Consider the following 21,700-nt stretch of genomic DNA (forward strand, 5'->3'; position numbering starts at 1 on the left):
ACATTTATGTTGTATTTTATAGCCTGCATATTTTTTTCAAATAGTGGCGATACACTTTTAAATAATAATAATTCTTAGTTATTTTTTAATTACATTTAAAGTAGAAACTAAATGCTTTTCCAGCTACTTTTAATAAAGGCTAATTCTTCAGAAAACTAGTGATGCTCCACAATCCAATACGCTGATCTGAAGAACGGTGTAACGTCAAGACGTTCCTCTCGAAAGAACCATAAGGCAGCTCAAGAACTATAGATTTTTAATAGCACATGAAGAGGGAGGGTATAGCGCTCATCATCCCACTTGATGCCCAGGACAGAGTCCACAGAGCGCGCCTTCAATCACGGACACGGAGCGAAGGGGCGGGGGAATGAGAGAGAGAGAGAGAGAGCACAGGCTGATCTCTATCTATGTCCCTCAGACGTCTTTCTGTGTTGTAACACACAGAGCAGAGGACGTGCTGGTCGTTGGCGGTGGCACATCAACGCAGCATGAAAACGTCCAGCGGTAGGCTTTAACGCATCGCGTCTGTCAGTCTGTTTCAGTGTTTGCAGATGGAAAACTGCGGCTGCGAGTGGATGAAGGCTGGTTTTAACACTCGTTGCTCATGTGTGTTGCAGGCGCAGGGATGGCTTAGTCGCGTGCGGAGCGCCGATGCTGCACGATGAGTGTAGCGCTGCAAGATTTACGGAATAACGTGAGTCGCACTGATGCTTTCCATTACACCAAAAACATCTGCGAGCCGTCTCACGCGCAGAACACGGGCTGAACGGAGCCAAGCTGCTTTCAATTGATTCCTGGCACGGAATGAGGCGAATTCTGCACATTTGGACAGACTGTAGATCGCATCGGTGGTTATCGCGCGTCTGTTTTTAATGTTTAACGTTACTCTTCGATTGCGCAAGGACTGATGTAACGAAACTCACGACAAATCATTTCATCCTCGCGTACAACGCAGCTGTATTTATTTGAACAACTGCTTTAATTATATTCGGGTTTCCCACAGTCGTTTCCGCGTCATTTTTGGGAATGTATGTTTGTTACAAAAAAAAAACCTTTTTAACTAAATTAAACAGTCATAATGCTCTCGAACGAGGATGAGTCGTTAGTGCTGCTTTTTATTGTTTTTATTTATTGTAACGCTGTTCCTGACCGAATAGCACAGATTCTGTGGAGCTGTTTCCGACACAAGACCGACTGGTTTTTATTCGTTGACTCTTTGTCCGAGGTTTCGCTCGTTTGTTTACAGGGAGTGGCTACGAGAGCATCTCGAGTTGCACGACGCTTTACGGACTGGCGTACGTTACCATGGCAACTAGAGCTCTGGTGGGTCGCGCGAGGATATTGTTGTAATGTAACAGGTAGCCTATATTCCGTTTTCCCGCGAAATCTTACTTTTGCTTATGGTTACTTTTTAAAATATTAATATCATCTCATGAGTGTTTGTTGATTCTAGGTTTGAGATAAACCTGAACATTAGAAGGGTTATTCTTAAAATCGCGAGTAGTGTCAATGCAAAATACAATGTTTTGATAGATAACATATTTTATGTAGGCCAGGCCTATTATGAGTGGAAACATTTAATTTAATTGAACAAACAAAACAAACAAATGAAAATTACTACTTTGGGGTACACAAAAGAAATGTATCAGCTCAGGGTTTTTTGAAAAAAAAAAAAAAAAAAAAAAAAAAAAAAAACCAAACAAACAAAACAATGCAGTGTATAATTCAAAAATACAGGTGAAACATTTACATTTAGTCATTTAGCAGACGCTTTTATCCAAAGCAACTTACAAATGAGGACCAAAATTAACAAAGCAACCAAAAATTACAAAAGAGTAATAATATGTGCACTGTAAAAAGTGATACTCTATATTTACTCAATAAAATTGTGGCAACAGATTACAAGCAATATTATTAATTAAATTTAACACATTAGAATTAATTAGAATTAATCAAATGAGATGCTTACAAGCAATCATTCAAAATGAGTAAAATAACATGAAAAAAATAAGTAAAATGTATACAAAAATATTGGTTTTGTTGGACAAAAACGAGAAGCACCTGGCTGCAGCCTGCATATAGAGGCGGGGTTGCACATGTTAACCCGCCCCATACCTACTCTGATTGGTTCGATCGTCTTTCATAGGCATACATGATAGGAAATGTGTGTGTGTAGCTGGTGTACACTGTTAAAAATAATACACTATATTTACTTAATAAAATTGTGGCAACAGATTACAAGCAATATTATTAATTAAATTTAACACATAAGAATTCATTAGAATTAATCAAATGAGATGCTTAGAAATTAACCATTCAAAATGAGTCAAATAGCACAAAAAAAGTAAAGTTTAAACAAAACAAAACAAAACAAAAAACATTTCTTTGAGAAAGAAAAACAAAACACTATGCTAATGAATACTATGTTATGCATACCAGGCCAGTAGTTGGCGATTAAGAAACACAGCGCAAAAATGTAATTCACAAATTCAACAGGCGTTCTTTGGCTGTACAGTATAAGTTCTGGTATTTTCAGCATAAGCAGAGAGATTCTAAGAAGCATTTTTGATCAAAACATTTAAAAAAAAAATACTTTTTTTTCATTTAGGCAACAGACATCAAGAATCAGGCTGAGAACCTCAACAATGGTGACCATCAAAAAGCATGTTGCACTGCATTCTGGGTGCCACCAATCAAAACTCATTTATGGCTCCCATCATGCTTTGCGGCATGAATAAATTATGAGATTAATTGTCTTAGATTTATTCTTAATATTTTCTTTTATTTTTACTTTTTTATGCATTTTTTAGTAGCTTGTTTTGTGATGCTTACAGTTAACTTTTAGTATTCTTTTGTGTAAATTTTACTTAATTTTTTCATGTTCTTCTAATCATTTTGAATGGTTGCTTGTAAGCATCTAATTTGATTATTTCTAATTAATTCTAATGTGTTAAATTTAATTAATAATATTGGATATAAAATTTTAAACAATTTTATTGAGTAAATAAAGTGAATCATTTTTTACAGTGTGAGTGCGGTGACAAGTCTTGATTAGTCTAATGCAGTACGCAAGGGTTTTTATATAATAAAGTAAAAGTAAACAAGTACACAGAATAGAGAAAAAAAGAATAGGGAACGCTAGTGTAAGAGGATATTTTTTTTATAAATAAAAGAATAGAATAGAAAAAGAATAGGGAATGTTAGTGTTAGAGGGCCATTTTTTAATAATGAACAAAAATAAAACAAGTAGTTAGAAAAGAGGTAGAGCAGAGAGTGCAAGTGTTAGGGGTCAAGTGTTTTTTATTTATTATTTTTTTTTTTATATATATATATATAAATAAAACCAGAGGGTCAAATGAAGATGGAATAGTTGTCTTTAGCTGTTTGTTGTCTTTAGATGACTCCGATTGAGTTGGGAAGGTCATTCCACCAGGAGGGAACACTTAATGAAAAAGTGAAATACTTGAAAAAAAAAAAAAAATACATGGCCTATTTTTCAGATTTTTTTTAAGAGTGTATCTGCCAGATATCATGTCTGTATGAAACATAGCATAAGGGGGTTTTGAAGAACCCATCACCCAGCCTTAGCAATCACCACTAATAACTCAGACGTAATGTAGCCAGAGCGGATGTGCATGCACTCATGAACACACGCAGGGTTTCAGTCGTTTGGGAGGAGCGCTCAGAGGTCAGGAGCTGCTCTGATTAGCCGTCCAAGATGCTGTAAATCAATTACTGCTAGCTGAGCGAGAGCCATTTCCACAACTTTGTTATCTGGATCAGCAAGATCATTTATTTGCAGACTGATACATGTCATCATACACTGTGTTCCAGGGCGGTGTACTCATGTTATATGTTCACCATAAAAAATGATGAATGATCATCACAGTTCCTGCAAAGAGAAGACACTGCTTCAGTCTTACCACAACACACTCTCATAGAAATATATTTTACATTTTGCCAAATTGGTGGCAGATTTGTATGAATTCATATGACTTCATGAACTGCTTATGTCCCACTAGGGATTAGGTTTAGGGATGGGCCTTTTTTTTCTAAAACTTGAAGAACTGAAATCATACAAATTAATATGAAATCACTGCCCTTTCGCTATAAATAGCTATGTTTTTTTCATTAAATAGGGAGGGATAGTTCACCCCAAAATAAGAAATTCTGTCATCATTTCCTCACAGTCATGTAGTTTCAAACTCATTTGACTTTATTTCTTCTGTGGAACCCAAAATAAGTTATTTGGAAGCATGTTTCCACTGTGTTGTTTTTTTTTTTTTTTTTTTTGAGGACTTTGTTTGGAACTATTTTCATTGATGATAATAAAATAATAATAATAATAATATAATAATACCAGACAATATTGTGCCTAAAATCGAACTCACTTGATAATAACTATTTGTTTTTTTAAGGAGCTGTATATAAGTATTTCATTAGCACTAATTTTCAGGAAAATGGCACTCTTGCTTGTATCATAGTACTTAACTATATCATATCTGATATGACATAGTTAGAACCAAAACCCATACAGGGATATTTTTTGCCCTCATAATTCGTATTATAGGTGCATCTAATCATGCAGTGAACTCTCAAGATGTGTTTTTGTTTGTTTGTGAGTGAGTGACATACTCGATAAGATCTGCTCGCACACTGTTAAAACAACAATTACGACATTATCATAGATGATAAATATCTCACATCCCTAGATGACAGGCTTTTCGTTTTGGGTAAACAATCCCTTTAACTCTTTCCCCGACATTGACAGAATTTTCCGGCTTTCCATGTTTTCACTGGTAACAAGTAGGAGGTGCTATTATGCATCTTTTGAAAGAATATTGAATGACTGGATCGAACCACAGTGAAGAAGCAGCATTAACAAGCAATCGTGTATGTATGCATATGTAAAATAACACAATCATCAAACATTAATCATTAAATTTATCAAAACTGTGTGGTGTAACCCAATGAAATGATGACCCATGCAGTGGTTTAGGACTGTGCAAGCTTTGGATGTGTTGATGGAAGCGATCTGTTTTGAGCATTGTTCTGAATCTGATCTTTTGTTCAAAATGCTCTCTCTGACATTCAGATTGGGTGCTGCTACAGTACATTGGAGTCTGTTGCATCAAACTTTTTGCTACATTTGTTTCTCTGATTCAGAATGATCTCTAGTGCGTAAAGCCACTGACAGATCTTATCTTTTACTTCCTCTTTGTTTCTGCACTTTCTGCATCATGCAAACTGTACCAGTATTCATTTAGTGCAGGTTTTCACACATTTATATAGTGATGCTATTGTTTAGCAGTGTTTTTTCAGGGTCTTGCTGTAAACTTTCGGCCAGGCTTTGCTGATGTTTGCTTTGGCCAGAGACACACTGGCTTGTGTCTACAGTTACTGGATTATGTGGTCCTGAAGATAAAGATGTTATGTAACCAGCATCATCCTGTTTGCATAATTATCCTTCATGCGTACTATCTCAATCAATGTTTGCTCAAAATTAACCCATCATTTTCTGGAATAGTGTTGTCTTTAGCCCAGCGTTTTTAGGCATAGCAGTGCATACTGTGGTATGGAGGTAGTAATAACATGATTTTTGAGAAATCCTGATCCAAACCGTAACCATCGTTGGAGAGAGTGCAAAACTGGCTCCAGATCAGAAAGACAGGGAGACTCCAGGGTGTGGTTTGCTGTGGGAAAGGCTGGTCGTTAAGCTCTCTGGAGGTGGAGTGCACTCTCTAGTCATCCCCTGTGTGACCCCTGAAGCACTGCTAGGGCTCGGGAGCACTGGTACATCCTGCTGTTGGGTGTGTGAGAGCAGGGAGATGGCCACACTTTCCTGTCTACACCAAGACTCCATCTGTACCGGTGTGTGTGTAAGTGTGTGTGTTCAGAGTCCAAGTTAAGGTCAGTGATCTAGCAATCCACCTTCTCAGTCGCCAGCTGATGTGTCTTAGAGAAGGCCTTTTTGACTAATGTTTCATTGGACCAGAGTTTTTAGGGGCATTTAGTTTTTCTAGATATCTAGGCTTGTGGTTGATCAGTATGTGTTTTAAATAGCAGATACCTGAATAGCCAATGTACATTATAATAAAAACAGTATAATTTAATGCCACAGAATGAGACACACAGACACAAATTTGGAATTTATCTACTATACATCTCTGTAAAACTCCCCAAATGTACTTTTATATCCAATTCACTGCAGTTTTCAGCTGGAATTAATGGCAAACACCAACAACTTTCATTCCTCTTCACACAAATTATGATTACAGAAGCAGATTATCAATTAATAAAGACATATTTGTGTGCAGTTCCTTGTGCAGTACTATGGTATGATGTCAAAAAATTTTTTATCAGGATTTCTAAGCTAACTTTTTCATATTTGCTTTACTTTACCAGCTGCATGTATGGATTTTCTGACCTGGTAAACTTGCTTGGTAGCGCACCTGGTACAGCACTGCACTTGTGATGCGGAGCACTTGGGTACGAGGCCTGTGAAACATGAGTCATGATACTCGATAAATGAGCTCATGGTCTTGCAGAATGAAGCTAAAATGGCTAAAATTGTTTTCAAACCTTAGGTCCTCTCACTAAACATTTGTCTGGACATTTAACATTTAATTTCACGTGCTATCATTCTGATGAAATTTCACCGGGGGCACGTTTTTATAGTGAGTCTGGGTTCCATTTAACACAGTGTATTTGTGAAATTTACAGCGGGGGAAGGGGAAACCACTCAACAGGCAGGCACATTTAATGCTGGATGCTGATAAAAAAGACAAATAAATATAATTTATTTGCTATTGTGCGTTTTACTCATATTGAGCATTAACCAGCATTTACTTGAAATAGATCTTTAGAGATATTTCATGAAAAATCCTAGAAAATAATAATAATAATAATTCCTTACATTTATATAGCGCTTTTCTAGGCACTCAAAGCGCTTTACATTGTCAGGGGGTATCTCCTCATCCACCACCAGTGTGCAGCATCCACCTGGATGAAAAATTAGAACCTTTATTTTTAAGAATCTGGGGGATGTCAGTCAAAACTGGAAGCAGATTGTTCATTTCCTGAAATATTATTAAAACTTTTTTTTCTTATGAAAAACTGACAGATGAATCGGATAATAAGACCAGAAGTGTGCATTAACCTTCATGTTCTTTTAAGATTGACTTTCCTGTTGTTTTGCTTCCCAGAGGCTCTAGTGATGGATGTATGAAAATGATGAGAGTAATTTTGCAATTAACCTCTTATTTTCCCTTCGGATTCTTTTAATTTGTTCCTCTGACCTTATCAAAACCTGCTAGAGAGACATTACTGAAGCTTTAATCTTGTGTTGTTTCACAAAGTAGACAAACTTTTCATAAACGCAACTGTTATTTAATAAAAATAGTGAGGTCGCGTCTGCTTCTGTAGAGAAATAAATCAAAGTAAACTGTCAGGAGTGTCTCTTCAGTTTATATATCAGTCAGTCAGAGAGACTTCATTGCATTTATTTATGCTTATCTGCCGTCTCGGAGTCTCCAAACATAAGTAATGTAATATTTTTCATAGAGGATGTTTGAAGTGTGTTATCAAGTTGAAATTTTGTTTACAAACAGTTCTCATAAGATTATAAAAAATCATGAAATATTAACACCGATTCTTCAATGTTAATTATGTTTTTCAGCTATTAAAATGGATTTAAGGTTAAGGGAGTAAATGGGTCGATATGGATTTCTAGGGACCAGTCTGTCCTGTCTGTCATGTCATCCTTTCATCTTTTCAAGCCAGCTATACTTTATTCATCTGCCTCCGTCCTTCAGCACTGCACCCCGCTGTCTTTACCCTCCATGTACAATTTCATACCTTCCTTTGACTTTCTTTATTTCTCTGTGTTCCCATTATTCCTCCATGTTCCCATCATTTGCTTGTTTAACATTCTGCCAGCTCTGCACTGCAGTACCTGAGACCTGGCATAAAATTGACAGAAGAGAGAGAGAGAGAGAGAGAGCCCTGCAATCTCTCCTTCTTTTTGTTAGCAGCTTGGCGTCTGTGAAGAACTCAATTCCTCTTCATCTTAATCACATCCTCCCGCAGCAAAGTTACAGTTTAGATCACTTACAGATTGCTTATTAAGTCTGAACAATATTATTATGGTTTGTTCTCTTCATTTTAAGCTAATTATTTTACTCACAGACTGTAGTTTTTGTTTTGCAGTCTGTGTAAATTCAGGTTATTAATTACATTTTAAAATGTTTAAGAGCCTTAATCTAAACGAGATAAATTCACTTGAGAAGAAAAATTGCATAGGATATTAAGATTTGATTTCAGAAAATATATCTTTAGTTTATAATGTATAACTTCAGTAGTACTTTGAGCGGCATTTAATGTATGAAAGGTGCTATATGTATAAAAATCTATATTTTATTATTTACAATTTTACACATTTTTATCATTCTTTGAATGGAAGTTACTTCTTTCACATTATTTCTTCTCAAGTAAATTTTTCAGTTTTTTAGTGTGTTAAGTTATTTGTACTGGGCAACTGTACAAAATACTGATTAAGAAGATGCTTTTTGCAGTGTAAGGTTTCTGTGCACACACCTGTGTGAAAGCTTAGACAGCAGGAGGGAAGCTATTTGAAGTCTGTCATGGTGGCACAAGTGGAAATTCACAGGAAGACAGGAAGTAAGCAGTTCATAGATGACGATATGCTTTGAAGAACAGCTCTACAGTGTTTGGACGGCTCCTTACCATGATTCCTGTGGTGCATTTCCACTGTAGCTCTTATATGTGCACAGAGACCTAAATTTTCCTTTCAGATGTGTGTTGCTCAACAGTTTGTTTTTTTAAAAGAAAGAATAATGGTCTGGTGCTCAAGTTAAAGCGTATTTTAAACTGAATCTGTAGGTGATCTGATTTTTTTTAATCCTGTTTCATGCAAACCCATCAAAACTCTTTGCACTCTTCCCACTGTCTTTTCTCTTCCTTCCTTCCTTCTGTTTTTCCTCCGTTCCTCCCTTCTTCCTCTCGCGGTCTGCGTGTGGGGAGTGAGGTAACCTTGATGCCCAGATCGGTGACGTCATTCAGGCTCCCTGAGGAATATACTCTCTCTCTTTCTCAGAAACATACATACACACACACAGTGTTGTTCTGTTTAATCAATGACACACTCAAACCGAGGGTGGCATAACAAACGGAAAAGAGAATTTATATTCTCTAAGCAGATGCCTTTTTGTACCATTTTAACCTGAATGGCTACATTAACACTGCTGTTGAACATAGCTCAAATGCATTTTTTTTTCAGTGTAAACATTCAGACTGAAACTATAAACTGAAGATTTTGTATTAACTTCAGAATGTTTCGTTTAATTAGATATTTTAGTAAAACCTGCAGGAGATCCACACATTAATGCAATAATTTAGTCTTGAGGTCATGGATGCATGAATTTGTTTTTTTGCCATTTTCCATTGTAATTTAGATATATTTCTAATATGGAAAAACATTGTTTTACAAATGCTAGAAATGTGCCTTTTAAATGACAGATTTCTATCAAATAGTACACCCAGGTTCTTAACTGAAGACCATAACCTTAACCCTAACCATTCATCAAGAGACACATTGTATTCTTTGTTATTACATTTGGAGGTTTTTGGTCCAGTAATTAAGCAATAGTTAGTCATCTAGGTTTTAATATTATCTATGCAGTCCATAAGTTTAGAGAATTGGTAGGTTTGGTCTGACCTCAAGGATATATAGAGCTGATTGTATTGTTTAAAAAAAAAATGGTCCTAGTATTGAGCCTTGCAGCACACCATATCGAAATTGTGATTTATATGACACCTTTTCATTTCTTGCTACAAAGTGATAATGGTCAGATAAATAATTTGTAAACTATGCTAATGCATTCCATTAATGTTAACATCATTTTTTCAAGCTTATTTAAGACAATGTTGTGGTCAGTACTATAAGAATTACGCACCAGTAAGTCTAAGAAAGTGATGCAACCATGATCATGATACGAGCCCTCTGATGATTGCAGTAAGTGCAATGATATACTGTAGTCTTAATCCTGAATGAAATTCCTTAGAGATACTTCTCTCCAAATGTCTTAGTATTTGATTTTTCACAATTTCACTTGCAGCACTCGAGCTGCATGATTATGATAACAGGTTGTACAAAGGTGTTCACATGATCATTGTCACAAATGTGCTTAAATATTAAATACTAAATTATGCATTTGGCAGATGCTTTTATCTAAAACAGTTTAAATTACATTAAAGGTATGTGTTTTATCAGTTCATGCTTTCCCTAGAAATCAATCCAGTGACCTTGGTCTTTCCAGTGCTCTATTGTTTTAGCTACGGGAAATATAATCTACATCATTCCTTCACATTAAAAAAAAAAATAATAATAATTCAGTGTGGTCTTAGACTTTATGGACTAAATAAAAAATAAAAAACACTGGTGCATGTTATTTCAAAAATGTTTCAGTGCAATCAAAATGTAGTAACTTTCCTTATCAGTTGGTGTCACCAGTCTGCCTTAATTGTCTACACCTCCCTTCAACCACCTGCCTCCATTCTACTACAAAACACCAACTTTTCATGATCTAATCAGTTCCCTGCAAATAAAATCAAGTCCTGGAAGTCCTGCATTCTTCAACATTGACAGTTAGGTTACACTCACATTATGGAAGTAAAATGAGTTGCAGATGAAATTTTGCTTTAAATTTATTGCCAAAAACATAATTTCACAATGAGCAGCTATCAGCAGGTGTTCATACATTCTGCTTATTGGTTTTCAGGGAAAGGGGGGCTCGTGTGAAGTGCACTCAAGTGTCTAACTACATCAGGCCATGATGGGCCGCCGGCACAGAACAGAATGGCCTTTTCTTCCACAACAGTACGACTCTCTGTCCCTGTACCCTTTAACCGGCTACAATGGAAGCCCCTTCTAACATTGCAGAAGTGTTAGCATACTCTAAGCCGGCAGCCTGAATGAAGTCCCTATGAATGAGTGGCCAGAGGACTGTGGGAATAGGGGCTGGTGGGGCGATTTTGAATGGGAGTTTCTGTGGAGCGAATATTTACTGAGGAAAGGAAGGGTTGCGGTTTGTTTTTATCTAGTATGTCCCGGTGGATACTCTAAATAGCTTGACGTAAATGTACGTTATAAACTGTGAGATGGTCGAGCCCATGTTATTTCTGCTTGTATGTTCTGTTTTGCTTTACTCTTTTAAAACCTATATGACTCTCTTCTGTGAAATACAAATTAAGATGTTGAAACTAATGATTCAGAAATATAGTTTAAATTTAGATTTGGAATATATTGCATGAGTCATAGACTTTCGAGTGCATGCATTATGGTGTTATTTTTACCTTTTGGAGCTTGATAGCCACTAGTCACCATCCATTTAAAGGGGAAGCATGACAATTTTGATAAATATCTTATTTTGTGTTCCTCTTTAGAAAGGCTTTGAAATGACAATGTGAAATGTTAATGTTATGGAGAGTTTAGCTGATTTCTTTTTCTAAGCAGTCAGACCTGGGAAATGACCATTTTTGTGAGCAAGATTTGAATTTATGTTGCCCACATGATCACCATGTGTAAATAATTACAGAATTAACTTTTTGCCTAATTATCTCTATTTTGGGCAAACATCATTATTACTTTATCAAACTTGAGCAATTTGAACAAACCCCTAAGATTCCGCATTAAAGCGATAACAAAGCGATAAAGTAGTGGTCCTGCGAGAAACTATGCATTCTCTCGCAAAACATTTGTGTTCAATCACAAAAGTATTGCATTCCCCAGAAAAATTTTATGTTCACTCATAAAACAATGGCGTTCTCTCGCAAAACTATTGCGTTCCCACAATCACTTTTGTTTTTGTAGAACATCTGCATTTGCTTGCAGAACATTTGTGTTCAATTACAAGACCATCTCATATTATTTCCATCACAAACACAAAAGTTTCTCAGGTGAACTCAAATGTTTTGTGAGAGAATGTTAAATCAGTAAAATATATATTTTTACCATCTCCATGTCTTTTTACGGGCTCTGTAGACTTCATATCAGTAGATAAATTAATGTTGCGAGCAAGATTTGAACCTGCATTCCCCATATGAGCACCATGGATCAATGTGCCACTGATCAAACCACTTTTTAAAGCTCACTTTTTATCTTTCTCTGGTTGATACTTTAATTTATTAGGAACTGTCTTCTACTTTGTCATGATGCTGCACGAAGCAAGTAGCCGCCCCAGGCGTTTTTCTTTGGCGAAACTGTTTACTTTCCCGCTATCATCATCGCTTCAGAAAACTCCCCCGTTGAGTCTCTCTCATCCCTTTATTCGTGTCTCAAACTCCCTCCTACTCTCGCAGACCCTCCTGACTGTGGTTTTCAAACTCCCCTGCTTGTGTTGTTTTCTGTGCATTCATCTGCTCTCATTCGTCCCTCCCGCCTGTCTGAAAGCGTTCTGCTCGCTGTTTATGGTCTCTCTGTGACGGAGGCCACCACCACAGAGAGAGAAGAGAAAAGGAAATGAGAAGGGGAGGCAGTGTCTTTCTTGTCTTTGTGGCGTGTGAGGAACATACAGTACTTGTTCTCGGTTCTGTGTGGATGAGGGATTGATTTATTGTTTTGTTTTCCTGCTGTCCGGGTGCAAAAGCCGTTGCTGACTTAACAGACGGTGAGAATATATGCACAAGTATGTGTTTACTGCAGGCTATTTTAATTTGTTTATGGTGATGTTTCTGCCATTATTGCTCAGACAGTTTAGCTTTAGTACAGCATATTGCTTTCACGATGTGTGAATAGCATTTATCACTATTTGCAGTTAATGAAAACAAGATGCTATTTGTAGCTGTTTACATTTGGTGTAAACATTACTTATGCAGCATTTACATCCTATTATGTCTAGCCCCTAAAAATATCTAGTTTAAAAGAAAATATAGATTAAAACGGGTGGTAAGTTCTTAGAAACGTTATATCTGTCAATGTTTATGTAGTTATCTACTCTGGGGAAAAATGGTGTAGAAACAGTTTTCACTCAGAAATTATTTGGAAATATCGCAAATAATTAGAATAAACATCAAGCAACATTGAATTAAATTAGAATTTTTTAAGTAGAAAGACTGAAATAGTATTTTTTTTTTTTGTGGAACATACAGTACTCTAGTAATGTTTTATTTGCAACTTAGAAAAAATTATTTATTAAAGGATACCAACGTTTTGGTGTAATGACACTAAAATGTCAAGTGGTGTAACCATCAAATAAATACTTCTCAAACTTCTCAACTTCAAAAAGTATTCAAACATATATATTTTTTAAAAAATATATGTATTTTTAAATATCTCGACATATGGAGTCATGAATATAAAGAGATTTTCTTAGGGTTACTCCATTTGACCTGAACAAACAGCTAAAAATGTCTGAATATTTAATATTTATATCTTAAAACTTATTGATCAGGACTCATAAGGGTCTAAAGAGCATCTCTGTTTTATGATCTTCTCAAAATGGGTTCTTGCATGTTGGTTATACCACACTGACTTTGATTTAGTGGATATATATGATTGCAAACCACTTATGTCGTCATTTTGAATGAATTTCAGCATTGTATTAAGACTTTTTTTTACTTTATTACAGTCTAATATGAAAACATGTTTATCATAGAAGATGTGTTCAAGTAATTTTTTTGTATGAAGTGCTTTTTTAAATGTATTTTTAAACAACTTCATAGGTCCAGGCATGTCACTCAAGGTAGATGGGTGACATGTCTGGACCTATGAAGTTGTTTCTCAACTTCAGGAGTCTCAGTTTGCTCTCAATTTAATTTCCTTTTTAAGATATTAAAATAAGTTCTCATTTGTACGTTCTCTTTCCTAAGTGAAAGCTTGGTTTAGTGGTTTGAGCAGCTTTCTTTTCAGCCTAACAAGTCCCCCTTGTAGTTGTAGTCAATGCTTATGTTTGAGATTCATTCGAGACCTACAAAAGATTTTGGTCAGTCCAGCTAAGCAGAAACAGTCACTGTGTGGATGCAGTGCTGTGTGGATGTCTGAGAATATGTCTGAGAGATAATTAGTGGTTTGCTCCGTCTCCATGACAGGTGTGTGTTTGTGTGTGCATGTGCGAGTTATTGAGCGGGTCTCACTGTCGGAGTGTGGAGAGGTCATGAATTGAAGAAAAGAGGAAAAGGAGATTGCTGAACCCTGACTTCCGTTTTTTGTCACCACTGAGAGCTTGGGCCAGCAGTTTCTCTCTCACACCCTTGTTTCACTCGCTCACCCTTTTATATTCACTCTTTTTGTAGGATTACAGTCACTTTACCAAAAAGGAATGAACAAATCTAAATTAGGTGTAAGCTTAAAGCGTGCAATGTTTTTGTTAAAACTCTTTGGTTTATTTCAGTCTAATGCGTAGCGACTGAAAGCTGTTGGTAGCTTGACTTCCTGACAAGACTGTGACTCTCTGCTGCTTCCAAAACATGTCTCTGTTTTTTAGCAGTCTGACTGCCAATGGTGTGAGTTTGGGGCGGGAGCCAATCTGTTGATTGACTGAAGGGCTTTTTTTTAATTTATTTTTTTAAGATTTTAAATGTAATTTCACACATAGAGTCATACAGAATTGTTTTATTTTAGAGAATAACAACTGAATCACCACACCTTAAAATATCAAAAGATGAAGCAGAAAGTGCAGCGAACATATCAATGAAGAAAAAAAAAAACCCTTACTTTGCACTTCATTTAGATTAGTTTGAAATTTGATAAAAATGTAAAATTTGGTTTTTTATTTTATTACAGAGACAGTGAGAAAATAGAAATCAGGCATACATATTACAATAATGGCAACCAAAAATGAAAATTCTGTCCCTTACTGAATGAATGAATAAGAAATATGAAAAAGGAAATTATATTTACAGGTATAAATATACTTTAATATACCAAAATATATTTTCAGACTAAATGAGAATGTGGATGGAATAGTCAATTAGTGATCAAAACTAGATTCATAATGATTTATTAATGTTAATTTTTTTGTAATATATTGTAATTTTTTGGAATAATGTAAAGTATGTTCCTTACTAATTTTTTACTAAAATGTGTTATATGTGTTCTTTATATGCTCATGAATGGATTTAAATATATGGAGGGAAAATGTTTTTTAAAAGCCTTTAAAAATCTTCATTTTCATTTTTTTTTAAATATATACAGAAATGGCCAAAAATATATTAGTAGAAAATATATGTACGTAAATTTATTAACATATTTTAGCTAATTTTGTTGACTATTTTTAAACATTTTGAAATGTATCTTAAATATTTTTGAAAAAACAAAAAACAAAAACATAATAGAAATGAGATTTCTGTCTCTTCATTCTGTTTCTTTTCACCAAAAGTTTCAAAACATCCACAATGCACTTGATTCCATGATAATCCATACTGAGTGGTTTAATCCAAGTTTTCTGAATGAGATTTGTTTTTGTGCATTCAGAAAGTTAAGCTTCCATTTAACAAATTGAATGTGCTTTATGTATATGTGTTAATCTATGTTTTATATGTGAAAAAGACTCTCAGTTACACCTGTTCGTCATAAAAATAATTGTGTCTTTCTGAAGACTTTAACCAAGATTCATATGGATTATTTTTACAATGTCTTGAACTTTTTGAAGCTTAAAAGTTTTGGTGGATTGAATTTTCAGGGGAGGGACAGAAATCTCTAAGAGTTGATTCAGATAAACGTATGTGTTTCAAAGTTGAACGAAAGTCTTATGGGTTGTTTGTAATGACATGAAGGTGACTAAATGATGACATAGCATTCATTTTTGTTTTTAGTTAAAAGCTCTGGACTTCATGCAATTGATACAGAACCATAAAAGATTGCATGAAGTTAACGCTTGAGCAGAAAGACATTGGGTCGGTGATGTCGGTGAGTTGATGTCTCTGCAGAGCACTGGCCTAATTACAGATCTGGTGTCATCCAGTTTATCAGCGCTTTCCCAGCTGCTCAATATCCCCTTTCGGCGAGGCAATGTTTTTCCGTGCGTAAGTGTGTTTTGTTTGTGTAATCCACGCCCTGAGAGGAATTTCACTTCCTCAAATGATCAGGCAATGTCACTTAGGTCCTGACATTTGCTGTTAAGATTTTAAAGATTGTGTGTGTGTGTGTGGCCATACCTCAAAGCCTTGATCAAACTGGAAAATGCTCTCACTTCCTCTGAAATACAAGAGTGCAGTCAATGGGAGAATTTTTTATTTTTTTTTTATTACTGAGCCAACTGGCAAGTAGTTATTGCATGTTATCAGCATAAAACTCACTTTGTTAGATTCACGCTAAAATGTAAAAAAACAAAAACAAAAACAAGCACAAAGTTTCTCTGTAAACAAATTAAAATCTCATACAACATTTTTCCAGTAAATGTAAATCTTGATTTAAGGCTGTTTATATGTTTATATGTTACAGTTAAAATTAGACAAAAAATAATTATGTAATATTTAATAGATAAAAAAAGTATGATAAGATTTCTCCTTTCTAATGTTATTGATTATTGTGTAATGTCCTGTACTCTCAGGCTCTTCATTTTATTTTGTACAGTCTTATTATCTTTATCTTCATGTTTTTACTTTTTTTGTATTATACTTGTCTAAATTTTGCATATGGAGCAGACCCAGTGGTGGACGAAGTACACAAATCAAGTACTTGAGTAAAAGTACAGATAGGTACAATAAAATATTACTCCAGTAAAAGTAAAAGTACTTCTTTTTCAATTTTACTCGAGTGAAAGTACAAAAGTACTCAATTTTTTTATGTACTTAAGTAAAAAAGTACCGAAAGATAGATTTTGAAATTTTATATAGGCTACTTAATTTAATTTTATATTAGCACATATTTTTTTTATAATCCTATACTGCTCAAAATACCTTTTTTCCAAAATAACCACTATACGGAGACAAGATATATTTTTGTTGTTGATATGGACTACGTTGACTAGAGTAATGTTCACTGTGAAGTACCTGAAAGAAAACATCTGATTTTCACCAGTAAGAAAAAAGCGTTTTAAAGTTAGTTGTTTTGCAGAACATCACAGTTATATATGACATAAGAATAAGGCCTGAAGTTAGGAAGAACATTTTAAGGAAAATATAATTATATTTTCATAATGATTTTTTCCTTCTTAAACCTTGTCTGTGGTGTAAACACCCCTGGTCTAATACTCACAGAGGGCATCACTTCCCACTTTGATAATTACTGCAGTTACCATGTTCTGAACATCACAGCCTTTCTTTTTCGATGTAATCTATCTAGGTGGTTGAATAAAAATATTTGGACTTTATTTTTAAAAATGACCTCATCTTAGCACCAGCAAGCTTGGTAGCTCGACAGTAAGCATCAGCTAACAATATTTACTTTCTTCCAGTCTGGTTATGAATAAACATTCATATCTGTCTACTTGGCTAGTTAATCCAAACATTAAAACATTTATACTGTTGATAATCAATATAAAAACAGACGTCACATAGAATTTGAACATGCATGGGTTATTTTATTTAATCTGTGTTATTTTAATGTTTCGGTTTTTTGACCTAAAACAGAGAGACCTGATTGATGTGTCTGCATCGTCTGCATTCAAGCATTTCAGTGGGCTTAAATAGATCACTCTTTACAGCTGATTTAGTTCTCAAACAACTGACAATTTTGACCTAAATATGATTTTCAGCTAGAATAATTAATCCTAAATTTCGATATTAATAACTTACTTTTAACAGCATCAGACGCGCGTGCGCTCAATATCTCCCGGTTCTTACTTGTGAATTCAGTTCACTGGAGACTCGCACTAAATGGTTGATTTGATTCAGTGAGTTGTCGACTCGAGAACAGCTGCAATCGGATCATTATAATTCGTAAATGAATCGTTTGGTGCAATTTGCGATCCGATTTAAAAGGTTCATTGAAAAGAATCAGTTCGTTTATGAATCAGAAACCGCTTCTGCGTGTCCGAGCACATGATATATTATAAGGAGTAACAATATGTTTTATGAAATGTAGTGAAGTAAAAAGTACGATCTTATGCTTTGGAATGTAGTGAAGTAAAAGTAAAAGTTACTCAAAATAAAACTACTCCAGTAGAGTACAGATACTTGAAAAATGTACTTAAGTACAGCAACGAAGTAAAGCCACTCCGTTATTGACCACCACTGAGCAGACCTGACTTTTTTGCTGTGAAATATTACCACAGTAGTATTTCTTATTTAGTGCATATTGTTGCAAGTTTTAAATTTTTATTTAGTAGCAATAATAGTACTAATTCTAATAATAATTATTAGTATGATTATTTTGGAGCAATATTGGTACATAAAAACACCAAATTGTGCAGCCCTGCAAACAAGAACAGCTTAACCCCGCCCCCCCCACCCCAAATTAAACAGCACTATTGTTGCATGAAGAATATTTGTAGTAATCGCTCATCTGTAAATGCATATATATTTTAACAAGTCAGACAATGTAGATTGTGTAATTATGTACGTGTGTGTGATTATTTGTTCTCGGACCTCACCCACGTCTGCCGGCGACAGACTGTCTGAACCTTCGTTTGGGGGACTGCAGACCGATGACTCGCGGTGTTTCCCACCCTCTCTCTTCAGTATTCCTCTCGTGTGGATGGAGTAATGCTCATGCTGGCTGTGTAAAGCAGGCTTTGTTACCTCATCTTTCCCTCGGATGGTCTCTGAGGGTTGTGTAGCTCCCTCTCTCTCTCTTTCTCTCTCTCTCTCTTCAAGGTGGCTTTGGCTTTGGTGGGTTTCTCGGGCTGAAGTAAGAGGGTATTTCTAGCTCTCAGGGGCAGAGGTTGGACTATGCCAGCCTTACCCCAGAGAGCTGTTTCCTTTCAAAAACACTCGTCAGGAAACCACTTCAAACAAACACATTCCGCGCAGAGAAAGCGCCGCACCACTCCTGGAACTTGGGAGAACCTCTCCCTTCCCCTCGCAAGGCTGCTCTTTTTCTCCGTCTCGACATATGTTTCTCGTTGGCCTTTAACTGAAACACACGCGTGGCTGTTTGCTTTTAGAATTACATCAACCTTTATGGAACACTGTACCTTTAAGACTTCTGAATGTAAATGATAGGGGTTCAAATTCACGGATAACCTGCAAAATGTAACCTTCATACTGTAGATTTAAGGTCGGTCATTTGTATGTGCTTTGTCTTGCCAGTTTAAACAGTATTAGTATATTAGATCCGTGCATTAAAGGGATCCGGTTTTAAAGGGACAGCAGCCTTTAAATACCTGCTGCTGTCTGTCATTAATGTTAATCAAACAACAAAACACAGCTTTAACAAAGATTATTCTGTCTGATTTATACAGTGAACACTATACAGTGTTATTTTACACTCATTACATTTCTGTACCTGAATAATACTGTTAAACCTTAAAGGCTATTTAAATGTTACGTGATCTTTACCAAACATTCTAATATGTGAATGTTTAACTACATGAGCTGCTTAAAATGATTAAAGTTATCAACATTACTGATATTCAAAATGGTAAGCAAGCACTGCTTTGTTTACATTTCGTATATCTGCCTTTATCTCGTATATCTTTGTTTCGGTTTCTCCTTTTGAATGATGAATATATACTATCAATAGCTGCTGGTATGAACGGCTGTTCCTCTCACGCATGTGCAGAACGCACGTGTTAGTGTGTAGTTTCCAGCGCAGCTTTTTGGTCCGACGCTGCCAATGTGAGGCGACAACACCGTCGGCTTTCGTCGCCGCTAGTTCTTTGAAGTCGGCTTGGTGTGTCCCGGCCTTAAGTAATAAATGGAAAGCAAAGTAACACTAATGTAAAATATTTTTTTTTCTTGCTGATCTGAAAAATGATCCGATCCATGACTCAAAAATTGCAATATGATCTGGAACGTTAGTTTTGTGATCTGTTGAACCTCTAGTAAACGGCCTATGTTATGATTAGCTAACCTCCTTCACTTCATACAAAAAGAGTATTTTATGATTTTAATATTCACTGGCCATGGTTAGAACTTTTTTTAAAAAAAAATCAACTGCTTCAACAGTACGTTGGAAAAAAAAAATGCGTGGTCATGTTCCCTAAAATAAATTTACTGTCATCTAATGCTTACTTAAAATTAATATTTAAAAATGCTAATTAGTAGATTAATATTGATATTATTGTTATGTGTGTACAGATATACTGTATTATATCCACTTACATAAAGTATCCTCACGTAGGGTGATAGTATATAAATGACATAGTTACAAAACTGCTCGATTGGCCAGTATGTACATAAGCACTGGCACATCTGTATATTTCCCAAATTATCACTGTATTTTTTTTCATGATAGTTGTTTTAGTGGTATCTGAGCATATATGGAGATATTTTATGTGCAGTTTTTATGTTGGATTGAAATATTCAAGGACCTTGAAAATAAACAGCCTCTTTCCTAACGCTGGAATCGTACTCTTTGCTCCCTGTTTAGAGTATGTTTAGATAATAAATCATCTTTAAATATATCAAGGCTGATGGAGAGAGACCTTCCGTTTTTCTCCATTGCGTCAAGGCTTTTAAAAAGGCCTTCATAAATAACAATTATAGCTGCTTTCATAACCTCCATGTGCATGCTCTCTCTCTCTCTCTATTATTACCTCTATATTGCTGTTTATTTTTTGTGCGTCATTGTGTCGTGGTGCACTAAAGGTTGCTCGTGACCCCACACCACCTCACAGCTGTTCCTGCTGAGCGCTTCTGATTGGCCGCTTCTCTATCCAATCAAACAGCCTGTCAAAGGATACAGAACATATTGATTTAATTTGTGATAGTTCATTTGATGGAGGCTTGTTGCCATGGTGATGGGATGGGCAGTGAGAACGTGTATGATGGCCTGACCTTTAGCCATGGTTGTGTGTTTCACACATACACACACGGGCCGATGATTGGGCCTGCAAACTCAAGGCAGGATTTGGGTCCCTCAGTGGGATTTTGTTCACCCATGTATTTTTTTCTGAATCTGATAATTTATTAAAAAATGGATACAGTACACTTCATGTAAACACTGACTCCAGTACACCATTGTGACTAAAGATGCTAAAATACAAAAAAATATATATTTATTAATAAGAATGAAAATAAAGAAATAAAGTATTACAAATTGTTTTCTTTAATTTTAATAGATCTGAAATAAATTCAATATAAATATTAGATAAAAATCTTAAAATATGAAAAAAAGAAATAAAATAAGTACTAAAATGATTAAACCTAAAAAAATAAAAATCAGTTAAAGCTTAATAGAAATATTAAAAAGTAAAACTAATCAAAACGACAAAAGCACAAAAATGTGTTAAACAAAAACTGAAAACTTGAATTCAAAAAGAAAAAATAATAAAAATTATAATTTAAATTCTAAATATGAATGAATACTGTTATAGTATATAAAGAATACAAATTAATACTGATATATAATAAATTTTATATTTTTGGGAGAGGAAGCCAAAAACATGTCAGGGTGGTACAATTATTCTTCTTAAAAGCAAAACGTTTTATTTGTTAAAATATTATGTATATAAAAAAAAAACCATTACCACCAAATCACATTCATGTGGTGTGACCAAAAAAATCATGTAGTGTGACCCATATGCTAAAAACGTGTTATTATATAATAATGATATCATCCAGGTCAATACAGTATGTC

The 21,700-nt window shown here is 35.2% G+C and overlaps 1 protein-coding gene across 3 annotated transcripts in view; it reads left to right on the forward strand.

Annotated features, from left to right (window-relative positions):
• Positions 1-281: 281 nt before the first annotated feature.
• The window catches only part of LOC109078802 (endothelin-converting enzyme 2-like), a 60,510-nt gene continuing 39,091 nt past the window's right edge, over positions 282-21,700 (forward strand). The window contains exons 1-2 of one of the 3 annotated variants that reach the window (XM_042738903.1): positions 282-504; positions 618-694. In XM_042738903.1, the coding sequence (XP_042594837.1) occupies positions 662-694 (33 nt within the window). In that variant the 5' untranslated portion in view covers positions 282-504; positions 618-661. Of the gene's footprint in view, positions 505-617; positions 695-12,147; positions 12,705-21,700 lie in introns of those variants that run through there. The other 2 variants (XM_042738905.1, XM_042738906.1) reach the window with 2 other exon arrangements.

Source organism: Cyprinus carpio, chromosome B15 (genome assembly GCF_018340385.1).
Source record: "Cyprinus carpio isolate SPL01 chromosome B15, ASM1834038v1, whole genome shotgun sequence".
Taxonomy (NCBI): domain Eukaryota; kingdom Metazoa; phylum Chordata; class Actinopteri; order Cypriniformes; family Cyprinidae; genus Cyprinus; species Cyprinus carpio.